The sequence below is a fragment of the Sylvia atricapilla genome, chromosome 6 (assembly GCF_009819655.1).
Source record: "Sylvia atricapilla isolate bSylAtr1 chromosome 6, bSylAtr1.pri, whole genome shotgun sequence".
Lineage (NCBI taxonomy): Eukaryota > Metazoa > Chordata > Aves > Passeriformes > Sylviidae > Sylvia > Sylvia atricapilla.
In genome coordinates this window covers 31,409,279-31,422,563 of record NC_089145.1, presented here as the reverse complement: position 1 = coordinate 31,422,563, position 13,285 = coordinate 31,409,279, and the positions used below count along the sequence as shown (strand labels likewise).

Below are 13,285 nucleotides of genomic sequence, written 5' to 3'. Positions count from 1 at the left end.
TGCCAATTTAACAAAATAAAATTCAGATATCAGTGTCTTTTGACCGTGGAAGATATGGAACATCTGATTACAGTTCTGTCTTGTGCAGATAGAATCAGAAATTCCATACATCTTCTGAATACCACAACTATGAACAATATATACAGAAACAATATAATAAAAGTAACAGTGAGAATTTAGTGGAAAACAGTGTGAGAAAGAAGCAATGGCAGTAGTGTTCTTTTGTTGGTAGGTTTAAATCATGTATCATGTAAAGAGTAATATTTCAGGCTCTTTTTCCACTTGTTATTTTTACATGAAACTGTGAATGACATTATCAGGAGTGATGTAAGTGGTGAGACCTGAACTAAGACTCATTTATTTTCAGAATTGAACACTGGATCCTTAGTTTCATCCAAAGCTCATTTATTTTATACAAATATTAAATAAAATATGAGGCAATGCATGTCATAGTGGGTCAAGAATAGTTGTTGAAGGCCTCTAGAAATTTTAAAGTAGAAAATTACTTTCCATTGGTTACTATAGTCCTTTTTCCTGTTCGTGCTGTTTTTGTTTTGTTTTGTTTTTTGTTTAAATATCAGTGTTCTTGACTTGAATGCATTTGAGAGACAGAATAAAGCAGAAGGCCTGGGAATGGTTACTGAGGAAGGAACTCGTAAGTAGAATGAAATTGATTCCAGTAGCGCTTCAAACATTATTTGTGCTTCCTTCTTTAACTAGAATTGTTATTTACTGTGGCTTAAGGTATCTGTTTTTAAACTTATTATAAGTAATTCTAGGTCTGGGTTCTGAATATGCCTTTTTTTTTTTTTTCTTTTTTTTACAATATCTTTAACAATAATTTTTAAGAAAAATATTGTAACTTCCAATATTCTTATCTTGTATTCTTGTTATTTTTCTTTGATCCACAGTCATCGTTCGTGAGCGTGGTATGTTTGGGTTTACAGTTTTTGATACTATTGTTGCAAAAGTGTGTTGCAAATACAAAGAGAAATCTCTCATTGCATCTTCTCAGATATCTTTAGGTTTAGCTTTATGGTATGCAGCAGGTTGTGTGTTTAGCTTGAATAAAGAGTTTGATGCTTATTAAAGAAGTGTCACTCACATTTAAGGCATGATTTTAGTTATGACTAACAATTTACTTATTAGATATATATCCTGTTGCTTTTTTTTTTCAAATTAGTGTTGTTTTTTTAACCATGGATGCATTGGAGTGCTAAATACTTTGGCTCTGCTTTTTCTGTCTCAGTTTTTATTTTCATTATTATCAGTCTGTTTTTTTTAAATTGCTTTAATGCTTTTAAATACTGGTTCTTTTATTAAAATTCCAGTTTAAAAGGTTACTGTAAGATTATGTGTTCTGCATAATTAATCATAACAACTGTCACATAATCATTGTATTTATATATTTTTAAGGTGAAAAAGTCTTGCAGCATGATGAATTTACTCGAGATCTATTTAGATTTTTGCAACTTCTCTGTGAAGGGCATAATAATGGTAAGAGAACTGAATTAGTTTTGTAGAAAATGCACGGTGAGTGTGTACCTAAACAGAGTGCAGTAGAACCAATTCTGATATTTTCCTGTAATGAATTAAGTTTTCTGAAGGAAAACTGGCATGACAACATTTTGAATTGCAGAGTTCAATTTGATTTTTTAAGTCTTAATATAGTTTGGGTATTTAGCATATTACTAGTAAAGCCTGTTCAAGTCACCTGGATAACACTTTTTCAGTTATACTTACATTGAGATCTAAAGCTCAATTTCTACCACATAAGCATCTGTATCCAACAAGATATTAAAAAAGAAGGCATTCCCCATGAAAACAGAAAAGTGATGCATATTTTCCCCTCTATATACTAACCAAGCACAACTCACTTTTTTTTTTCAGATTTTCAAAATTACTTACGTACTCAGATGGGCAACACCACAACAGTGAATATTATAATTAGTACTGTTGACTATCTATTGCGTCTTCAGGTGAGGAAAAAAACCACATAAAAATGGAGTATCTGCACTTGTGTAGATTCATGTTTTATTGGAATAAAATCTGAAAATCCTCTCTAAAGGGATACCCAAAATAAAGAATTTTTATTTATGTAATGTCTTTTTTCTTTTGAAAGCAGATGACATTTCAGAATTCTCTGTGAAATCAGATGTTTAATAATGGATTTCATTGTTCACTTCTGAAGAGAATGCAAAATATTATTTTAATGAGAAATAGATTGACACAGACATGCTAAAATTCATTTGAATTACTGTTGCAAGATTTGGTGATTCAAATGCAGGCAGTAAATACTGCACAGAGAATTCAAAACTAGAAAATGTAACATTGTTTTTTTCTTAGGAATCCATCAGTGACTTCTATTGGTACTATTCAGGAAAGGATGTCATTGATGAATCAGGACAACGTAACTTTTCTAAAGCTTTGGCTGTCACCAAACAAATATTCAATTCTCTTACAGAATATATCCAGGTAAACAGAATGTGTTTCTCAAGGTACTAACAGAGAAGTTCCATGCTCACACAGCATGATCATGTTCTTTCATAAATTTGTAAATGCTTTGCACTTATTTTTTAAAAATTTTGATAAAGTTAAATGGAATCACTGGACAAGTGTAAAGCGAAAACTAAAACATGCAAACAGCTATGTATTTAACAGGATACAATTTGGTGCACTAGATATCCAGAGGTCTTGGAAAACCTTCTTATGTAGCTTCATGGCTGCCTAAAGCTGCTTTTTGATTTATTTGTTTTGGTTTATTTAACATAAATGAAAAAATGTGTTTTTCTTAATTTTTAGGGCCCTTGCATAGGTAATCAACAGAGTCTGGCTCATAGTAGGCTGTGGGATGCAGTTGTTGGCTTTCTTCATGTGTTTGCCAATATGCAAATGAAACTTTCACAGGTATTTTCAACATTAATTATCACTGTGCACTCACCTTCACTGAAACCAAACTTCACAATTTACAGCTCAGTTATACCTTTCTGATAATGAATTGAAATTCTCTAAATTTATTTAGTTTTCCATAAGAATACAAATTTCAAACAATCTTACAGGGTTTTTTTTGTTTGTTTGTTTGTTTGTTTTTCTTTTTTTAGGACTCTGCTCAGATTGAATTGCTTAAGGAACTGCTAGATCTACTAAAGGATATGGTAGTGATGCTCCTGTCACTGCTTGAAGGTTGGACATGTTTTTCTTTATGGTCAAATATGATTATCTCACCTTCCTAGTGTAAAGCATAATTATTATGTTCATCTGTCTAAACTGCTTTTTAATTCCCTTTATGTAATTTTGGGGGAAAAATACTTTTTTGTATTTATTTAAGAATTATTCTGGAATATACATAGTCATACAATATAGGGCTGCTAGAGAAAAGCCTGCTGGAAGAAAAAATACTAATATTTAAGAACAATTTTTGTTATGTTTTCAGCACAAATATGAAATGTCATTATTTAAAAAGTAGCTGTTAAATAACTTTCTGTTTTAACACACTACTTAGGTAACGTTGTAAATGGAACTATTGGAAAACAAATGGTGGACACGCTTGTAGAATCATCTAGCAATGTAGAAATGATTTTGAAGTTCTTTGACATGTTCCTGAAGTTAAAAGATCTAACTAATTCAGATGCTTTCAAAGAGTATGATCCAGATGGTAAAGGAATCATTTCTAAGAAGGAATTTCAGAAATCAATGGAAGCTCAAAAACAATACATACAGTCAGAGATTGACTTCCTGCTGTCCTGTACAGAAGCTGATGAAAACGACATGTTTAATTATGTTGACTTCGTGGAAAGATTCCATGAACCAGCCAAAGACATTGGATTTAATGTAGTAGTATTGCTAACAAACCTTTCAGAGCACATGCCTAATGATCCACGCCTTCAGAGCTTACTTGAACCTGCAGAAAGTGTTCTTAATTACTTTGAACCATACCTTGGCCGTATTGAAATAATGGGTGGGGCCAAGAAGATAGAAAGAGTTTATTTTGAAATCAGTGAATCCAGTAGAATGCAGTGGGAGAAGCCACAGGTTAAGGAATCTAAAAGACAGTTCATATTTGATGTTGTAAATGAAGGTGGAGAGCAAGAAAAAATGGAACTCTTTGTGAATTTCTGTGAGGACACAATTTTTGAAATGCAGTTAGCATCTCAGATCTCTGAAACAGATTCATCTGAGAGGCCCGAGGAGGAGGATGAGGCAGAGCCTGCTTATGTAGTGGATATTGGAGATGACGATGAAGAAGAAAAGTCCCTAGAACCTGCTTCAGCTTTTGCAGTGGCATGTGTTGCAGTGAAGAAGAATGTTGCCAACTTTTTTAAAATGGTCACTGTGAAGAACCTTAGGAAACAATACAGGAAAGTTAAAAAGATGACAGTAAAAGAGATGGTGAAAGTGTTTTTCTCCTTTTTCTGGATTCTATTTGTAGGGACATTCCAAATGTTCTTTTCCATAGTGTGGGGTATATTCCAGATCCTTTGGAACACTGTATTTGGGGGTGGCCTGGTTGAAGGAGCCAAAAATATAAAAGTTACAAAAATATTAGGAGATATGCCTGATCCAACACAGTTTGGAATCCATGATGATGTCATGGAAGCAGAAAAAGCTGAAGGTGCTGAGCATGGCATAAGAGCTGAACTCGGGGACTTTGTGAAGAGTGAAAAGGGAGAAACTGACATAATCGCAGACATTTTTGGCATTCCTACAAAGAAAGAAGGCTCAAAACATGGTCATGATGCTGGACTTGGCGATATTGCAGAAATCCTTGGCACTGAGATCCATACACCTTCGGAAAACACAGTTCATAAGAAAAAAAGATTACAGGTAAATTAAGAGGTTTTAAATTGTCTTTTAAAATAATATTATAATGATAATTATAATAATAATACACTGTTGAATGTTAATAACAGATTTATTTTATATATAACTGATTAATACATATTATCCATAAGAACTTACTTTATAATCTCTACACATTTAAAAGGCAACAAGAAATTTTATCACAGAAAAATTCAGCCCAGTGTTTATATTTCACTGTGGTAAATTGTTACTGTTGATTTGAATTTTATTCAAAGCAAACTGCTAGCAAATTTCTAGTCACAGTCACACAACTTATTATCTCCATAATAATGCTTTATCATTAACATCTTTCTTCTATATGCATGTAAAGCATATAGAAGAAATATTATCTGAAATATATGTGTCTCAATTAATTGTTAGATGAATGTTTATAATGTAATTATTCTTTAGTCTTTTTCTGGTTTATAAACAGTGTATTTTGTTCCACTCAACTGGACTAAAGAGAATATTTTTCTGTGTAAAAATGAATAGAACTAAACATCCAACCCAAAATTTATTTATCATATCTGAAAGGCATTATGTTCACTTTATACCTCAGGTCTGTTTCTACTTGCTATTCAAAAATATCTTTTCTCTCATCATTAAGCCACCTCTTTATGATATACTTTCCAGGTATTTTCAAGATAAATCTAAACTGTGCAACTCTTTAATGCATTATTTTCTCTTAATTAGTAAGTTTTTCTCCAGATTTTGGTTCTTGTCTAAACTGAACTAAATTTTTTGCGTACGTTGTTCTCATTTGTTTATTATATCATTTTTACATGTGGACATAAAAATTACAGTCTATTAAAATCCTGCCTCATTTATCATAAATATAATGTGGTTGGTATTTAAAAATAAGTACTTTAATGCAAGAATCTTGGGAAGTATATGTAAACACTTTAGAATTTTCTTCAGCCATAGTAGAAGTAAATATTTTAGTTCAGATCTGAATAAACACTTTAGAATATTCTTTGCTTTACTTTGATTTATACATTTCTCACAGATATGTTTGAAAGTATTGATGAAAATGCTCTATAATTTTTTGCAGATAGTTTGAGTCATTAATATGAAGTCAGTTATGCAATTTATCCAACTTTTGCCTTTAATATGTTATCTAGCGAAACTTACCAAAGCAATGTTTGCACTAATTCTATATTACAGGAATTGCAATTCATTTCCCATTGTGTATATAAATGCCTCACATAATCTAGTTAGAAGACTGGATATAAAGAATAAGTGGAGCTCAAAGCAGATACAGCTCAAAACAGAAACAGTGTAAGAATCAAAAATTCCCTTCAGGAAGTCATTACATCTTTCTTAGGCATCTGTAATGATAAAATTCACAGAAATGGATAGAATTAGAAAATCAGGTCTGTAGACTAGAAAAGTGTACTGATAAGGTCGGTGACATTTACCATATAGCCAGAGAAACTGCAAAATGACCTACAGAATTGTATATGATGAAGCCTTTTAGAACTTCGCTTTTACTGTATGGTTCTGGAGAAATCTGTGCAGAGAGTTGTGTGGGCTCACAAATTACAGAAGAAAAGTAGTAGTGAAATAACAGTTTGCTGATGAATCTAATTACTGGTAGCAATAAAAGCAAGAGCTAACTGTTAAGTTGCCTTAAAAAAGCAGATAAAAATCAGTGAAGGGATGAATGCAGGAGGAAAAGTTATAATTTTACCTGTAAAATGCTTTATTTTGATCTCATTGTTACTGTTCAAGTATGAAATCTTGGGAATACAACAATATCAGTTCAATGGTAATGTCAGTCAAGCAAACTGAAATTTTGAATTGTTGAGAAAGGAAGAGAGGAAACCCCCATAATACCATGCTCCATGAATCTTAAATTATCTGTCTTGAAGACCAGGTTCCCTCATTTCAAAAAGAGTGTAATAAAACTGAAAAAGATTCAGTGAAGAACAGTGAACTGTTAAAACCTGATATAGAAAAAATCTTATGTATGGAATTAAGTAGGTCAAGGCTCTTCAGCCTGGAAAAGAGAAAATTGAGAGGGCATATATGGAAAAGACAGATAGGGATTTATACATTCTTTTACCTGCCTACCCCGTAGAAGAACCAGGCATCATCAAATGATCTCTCAATTACCCTCCATTGGCTTGAGATTCTAGAGGAGACTCTTTGTGAAAGAATTACACCTGCATCTTTTGCTAGGTGAGGTTCCACAGATAACATGTGAGATATGCAAGGCAAGATCACCTTAATAAATTCTTTCCTATATCCTTTTCCCACACATCTGCCAGAGGAAGGCATCCAGATGAGTAGTGGCAGAAACTTTAGATAAGTGTATATATGTATTAACCAGAAATATAGGATTAATAGCCAACTGCTGTCTAAGCACTTCAACAGAATGCAGAAGAGGATTAAGAGTTAACATAGGTTTTTGCAAAAGGGAATGGAAACAAATTTCAGCACTTTCTTTGTGAGTCTGGGATGTCAGGGCTTGAGCCTGCTGGACTTGCATTGAAGCTTAGATACTCAGACATTTGAAATTAGTTTACTTCGATCTTGCAATACCAAGCCTAAAGGTGTTTGCTGTGCAGGCCTCAGCTTCTTTACCACAGTTAGCCGTCTGTAAAATTGTGTATTGGTTTTTCCTTATCTCAAGGGAAAGCTGGCATGCTTAGGAAAGGTTATGTGGTGTGCCAGTAAAGGTTTAATGAACCCTCAGCCCAGCTAAGATAAATAGCTTGAAGAAAACATTGTGTAAGTAGAAGTTATTTTAACTATTTGTCTGGTTTCAGTTGTATTACTTGATCACGGCCAAGTAATTGGGGTTTGTATTATCTGATAATTAAATAGATATTTTTCAGATTTGTAATGATAACACGAATTTATTATATAATTTCATATATAACATTAGTATATTCTTGTTCCAATCAGTAACTCCACCGAATCTTTGTGGATGACTTTAGTATCAGGATATGGTCTGGATGTAGTTACCTTCATCCTCAGATGGTCACATAATCTGCCTGATCACTGTGTATAATTAAGTTGTTCAATCAACTGGATTAGTTAAGAGTATTGATAATTTTATACTGAAAAATTTCTGCCTTTATCACTGTTAAAATATTGCCTGAGCTCTCTATCTTTAAAGATCTAACACTTTAAAAGTGCGAAGTGCTATAAAAATATTATTATTTTGTTTTTTAGAAGACAGTAACTAAAATTACCAGAATTCTATTTGAATGGATCCATTTTGACAGTTAAAATACTTTTTACAGATATCTGAAATTGCAAAAGAAGCTGGAACACAAAGAAAAGCAGAAGCTGAGAAGGCTGAGTAAGTTAATTTTACAAAATTCCTGTTTAACTCCTTGGCACTTCCTAATGCTAAATAATTTGGCCAGAAATAATGCAAGAAATGCTCAGGATTCAAAGAACTTTATCTTACACTTTGTCTTATCAGTATTTTGAAAATATGCTAAGGGGTACGTATTAAGTATTTTGCAAATATACTAAAATGTGGCAGATTATCTCACTAGGCAAACACAATGGCAATCTGACTTTTGTGATTCTTGACAATTATGCATACATAGATCTTTGGAAATTCTTTTTTTTAAAAAAAAACACATAAAATTTCCCATAAGGTCCTTTAAAAACGAGCATCAGTCTTAAAAAAAACCTCTGCAACTTATCATTACTGTTTTCCACTTTCCCTACTACCCAGTACAATTTTCATGGAATTTTCATTGGGTCATTAAAACACAAGATTTATCTAACCCAGCTATTTTTATTTATTGCTGTATTATCAGATCTTGACAGCAGAAGCATTTCTTTGTCAGTCATCCTATATATGATTGCCTAAATAATATTTAAAACACTTACCTTGCTTTAGCAGCATCCTGTGTTTAAGCAGCATTCTGTCTGCCTGGACCTGCAGCCACACTGTAGTAACAGATTAAAATATTTTGTAGAGACACACAAAAGGTGTCCTAGAGATTTTTAGAGATTCAAAAGCTATACATAATAATCTTTTTTTTTTTTTTTTCCTATTTTGCTTCATGTTTAAAATGTTTGCTTCAGAGTCATTTATTGTTTTCCTCTTATCTGCCAAAGCTAATTTTTTTTATGTGTATCATCAGGGTCAATAGTTTTAGACAATCATATTGATGCCTCAAGATTATTTCACACGTATGGAAATCCAGCTTGTTTGTTTGTTTTTCTTCTGTGTGTTGTTGTTGTTGTTGTTGTTAGTAACTAAATTCCTACAGTGCTACATACAGTATAAAAACTAAATTTCAAAGCCAAACTTCATGAACTCACATTCATTTGAAATGAATGTATTTACATTTGGCTAGATATTTTTGTTTAGTTAACCTTTCTTCTAGCATGGAAGATGGTGAGAAACAAGATAAGGCAAAGGAAGTACAATCTGAGCAGCTAGAAGAGGGAAAAATGAAGAAAAAGAAGAGAAGGCATGGACAAAAAATTGAAAAACCAGAGGCTGTTATGGCTAACTTCTTCAAAGCTTTGGAAATTTATCAAACAAAGATGCTTGTAAGTTTGTCTTAAATTCTTTAGTCATTAATTTTCATTTATAGAACCCTTTTTTGATATTTAAGGTAAATATGTCGTAATGGAAATTTGGCATGAGTGTTCAAGTGATTGGCTGTAGTCAGTCTCTTGTGATTTTATAAGACTTCATAGAGTTATATAATTAAGTGTTTCTATCTGAAATCTCTAACAGGACAGATTAGCCTCTTGAGTTCATTTTTAGGAGCTCTCTATTTTCCATAATTTAACTTCTAGAATCTTTAACTATACTTTCTATTTTGCTTTGTTCTTAAAACCATGAAATGTTGACTTCTCTGAAAATTCTCAAGTAGTTTGTTTGCACTATTCTAACATACCTTTCCACACTTCTTTCTGTTTCAGTCTTCTCTGACTTATAATTTTAAGGCCATTATTTTTAATTTCATTTATCATGAAAAGGGGGTATAGGCTTCCAAGAAATGTCCTTGCTTATTATAACTGGTGTATGAAGGCAACACAATTACGTATTTACTGTTTTAAAAATCTTGCTGTCTATTTTTCTTAATTTGATATTATTCACAGTCTACCTTTAATTCCTTTAATGACTTTTTTTTTTTTTTTTTTTTTTACTTTCAGCACTACCTGGCAAGAAATTTTTACAACTTAAGGTTTCTTGCTCTATTTGTTGCATTTGCCATCAATTTTATTCTTCTATTTTACAAGGTAAGGTAACATTGTCCTTTAAATATTTATGGTAGTACCAGAGGATTCAATAGTTTAATCTTTGTAACTATTCTGGTTTTATTTTATTCAGGCTAAATGAAAAAAAATATTTATTTAATTTTTCCTTTATACCTGAGTTTCTAGACACTTTTTCATGTAATCACATAAATCTGTCATTGTTTGGACTGTTAACCTTGTTCTGGGAAAATTGACTAAAATAATTCAAATGTCAAAACTGTTGAATTATTATTTTTCATTTGTCCTCAAAATATTAAGAGACTTCAGTTAATCTAGTTATTCTCAGTTACTTCTTTTTTTATAATAGGAAATATTTCTTTTTGTTTAACTCACTGATGAAGAAGGCTATGCATTCACAATTTAGACCTAATCTGAGAGGTTCACCTGAATCTAGGGTTGTTTCCGATATGTAACACTAGATAGAACATCTTCAGCAGCCTGCACCAATTTCCTTCATGAATCTTCACAACCTTGAAATGAAACAGGTTAGAACTCAATAAAGAGAACTCCCATCCATAAAAGCCTCATTTTTCCCCCTTTCCATACAAATCTGAAGTCTGGAAGAAGAGATCTGATTAATCTGTATCCTGAAATCTGGACCTTTTGATCTTCCCCTCCTGGATCTAGAATGCAAGTTGTGATACATAGATGAACCCTGTGTTTTCCAATAGTACATATCCTACTACATATTCTGTGACTTAAAATCAAAAACTTCAACAACAAAAGCACTTGACTGAACATTCTATCTAGAAATAACTGAGTCCTGTTCTCAAATACATTGAAATGCAACTCCTATAACACAATTACATTCTCAGAGGCAGGGCAGGTAAAGATGTGAAAAGCTCTTGGAAACTGGGCAGAATGTATGTGCACATTCCAGGAAAAAGATGTCATGCCTGTTTAGGGCTTCCTTCTTGTCTCTTTCTTTCCTTCCCATAGGGTTAAAGAAGATGGACTTAGAATATACATGTAGAATTCTGCTTTTGTCTATGCCAGTATCCTTTTCTCCCCATTCTCTCCTGCTTATCTTTGAGTCTAGTGGGTGACAACTTGTTCTCTTGTAGAGCAAGGACAAAAGTTCGTGTCTATCAGTGCAAGTCCATCTGTCATACATAAGGAAGGGTCAGTGGGAGTCAAACAGGACTGAACAGGACTTCAGTTTTCAGATAAAGCTGTCAAAAAAGTGCCCCTAGGAATTTTATTTTAAAGGGTAGGTTTTTAAAGTCACTGTAAGAATTTAGGGCCGTATGTCAGCTGATGAAATACTGTATATAATTTATAATCTCTAAACTGAGCCATGAAATAAAAAGTTATGAACAGTGTACAAGTTGATTATATGACAATTTTGCTTCTTTACAGACTCAAGTAATCAGGAACTATGAAGATTACAAAAAAAAAAACCCTGAATTCAGTCATAATAGATAACCACATCATTCCTCACTTCTTCCAAGAAATCGTTTTTGCATAGCTTTTCATTTGTTTTGGTTTTGCTACAGCATTGTTAGAGAGATTTGTAAACTGCCTGTATTTGCTTTTTTCAGATTTTCTTTTCAGTGACACAACATGATGTGGAGACTTCTGCTGTGCAAATGAAGAATGTTTAAAGCTTACGACCTATCATCTTCCTTTGAGCAGGCTTTGCAAACATCATGTATGATTAGAGGAAAGGGAAAGCTTTTGAGTTTATTTCGTTTTCAACGTGCTTGAATTTTTCTCAGGTGACAGAAGAGCCACTTGATGAAGTAGAGGAAGACTCTAATCTCTGGAATTCCTTTGCTGAAGAGGAAGAGGAGGAGGGTATGGTCTTTTTTGTCTTAGAAGAAAGTACCGGCTACATGGCACCTGCTCTCAGAGCACTGGCAGTTATTCATACTGTCATCTCCTTTGTCTGTGTGATTGGATACTACTGCTTAAAGGCAAGTCCTTAATCTTACTGCTAATCTGCTTGTTAAACATTGGCTGTATCCCAAGGTGGTTAGTGGTGCTAATACTGGAATACCTATTTTTACCTAGCTGTTTACAAATTCTCACTGCTCAATAGGTAAAGGTGTTCCTCCTGTATTCTTATCAGCAGAAATGGAGTTAACTTTCTTCCTAGCAGTGTGTGTGTGGTTTGGATTTGTGGTTAAAACAGTGCAGGTATGTGTGCATCCCTCAGCAGGTATGCTGGGAGAGGTCACAGCCAGGACAGCTGAGCCAACCAACCAGAGGGATCTTCCATGGCATCTTCATGCTCAGCAATAAAAGGTGGAGTGAGGTACAGTTGGGGCTTGACCACCGAGGTGGCCATTGCTCACAGGCTGCCTAGGCATTGATCTACCTGTGGGAGATTATAGTGTGATGTTTGGTCTGACATTTTTGGTGTTATAACGAAGCAAAAAATACAAAAACCATGACAAGGTGGCTGTAGACCTGATTTTTGTGCCTGAGATATTTTGGTTTTCTTGAATTCTTTTCCCATGAAATTTTCGGTAAACAGGAGAATTGTTTTTGTAAACTGTACTTTGTTTTCATTCATTTTCCTAGGAGGGACTTTTTCTTCATGTCCCTCTGGTCTGACCAATGTGATTGAACACGTTTGTCTTTTTTCACCATTCAAACTGGTCTGTGTAGAATAGTATAAAAGGGAGACACATCCCCCCAAAAAAGGAGTCATTTTTGGCCTTCTGAAGTTCAGAGTCTGTGTTGTTGTGGTGTAAAACAGCGTCAGGTGGCTACTGTCATTTTCACAGGTCCCTCTGGTTGTATTCAAGAGGGAAAAGGAGGTAGCTAGAAAGCTGGAATTTGATGGACTGTACATAACTGAACAACCAACTGAGGATGATATTAAAGGACAATGGGATCGCCTTGTTATAAATACTCCGTAAGTAAAATTAAATGACTATGTGCTTATAAATATTATAGCTCATTAAGCCACTGATCTAGAACCTTTCCTGTCCACCTGCCACTTAGTTCATCTAAAAGAAAGGCATTTATATTAGATGTTATAGTAGTAGTGAAATCCTGTATTATCTGTTTATTTAATAAATACTATGATAACATATGCATTCCACCTCCTTTTCATTTTCTAGTGTTTGCAAGGATTATGTATTTTACCTCACAATGTCTCTCCAAGACATTTCACATATTAATCTCTATTGAGAAAGTTTTAAAAAGTTAACTTCCATCCTTTCCAGTGACTCTATTTCACTCATACTCACAC

The 13,285-nt window shown here is 33.4% G+C and overlaps 1 protein-coding gene across 2 annotated transcripts in view; it reads left to right on the top strand.

Annotated features, from left to right (window-relative positions):
* Positions 1 to 13,285, top strand: part of RYR3 (ryanodine receptor 3) — a 195,398-nt gene that overhangs the window by 168,801 nt on the left and 13,312 nt on the right. For both annotated transcript variants that reach the window (XM_066321419.1, XM_066321418.1), the window contains 13 exons: positions 582 to 655; positions 912 to 929; positions 1,417 to 1,497; positions 1,891 to 1,979; positions 2,347 to 2,475; positions 2,803 to 2,907; positions 3,102 to 3,183; positions 3,503 to 4,824; positions 8,091 to 8,149; positions 9,198 to 9,366; positions 9,979 to 10,065; positions 11,802 to 11,999; positions 12,816 to 12,946. In XM_066321419.1, coding sequence (XP_066177516.1) covers positions 582 to 655; positions 912 to 929; positions 1,417 to 1,497; positions 1,891 to 1,979; positions 2,347 to 2,475; positions 2,803 to 2,907; positions 3,102 to 3,183; positions 3,503 to 4,824; positions 8,091 to 8,149; positions 9,198 to 9,366; positions 9,979 to 10,065; positions 11,802 to 11,999; positions 12,816 to 12,946 — 2,544 coding nt within the window. The remainder of the gene's footprint in view (positions 1 to 581; positions 656 to 911; positions 930 to 1,416; positions 1,498 to 1,890; positions 1,980 to 2,346; positions 2,476 to 2,802; positions 2,908 to 3,101; positions 3,184 to 3,502; positions 4,825 to 8,090; positions 8,150 to 9,197; positions 9,367 to 9,978; positions 10,066 to 11,801; positions 12,000 to 12,815; positions 12,947 to 13,285) is intronic.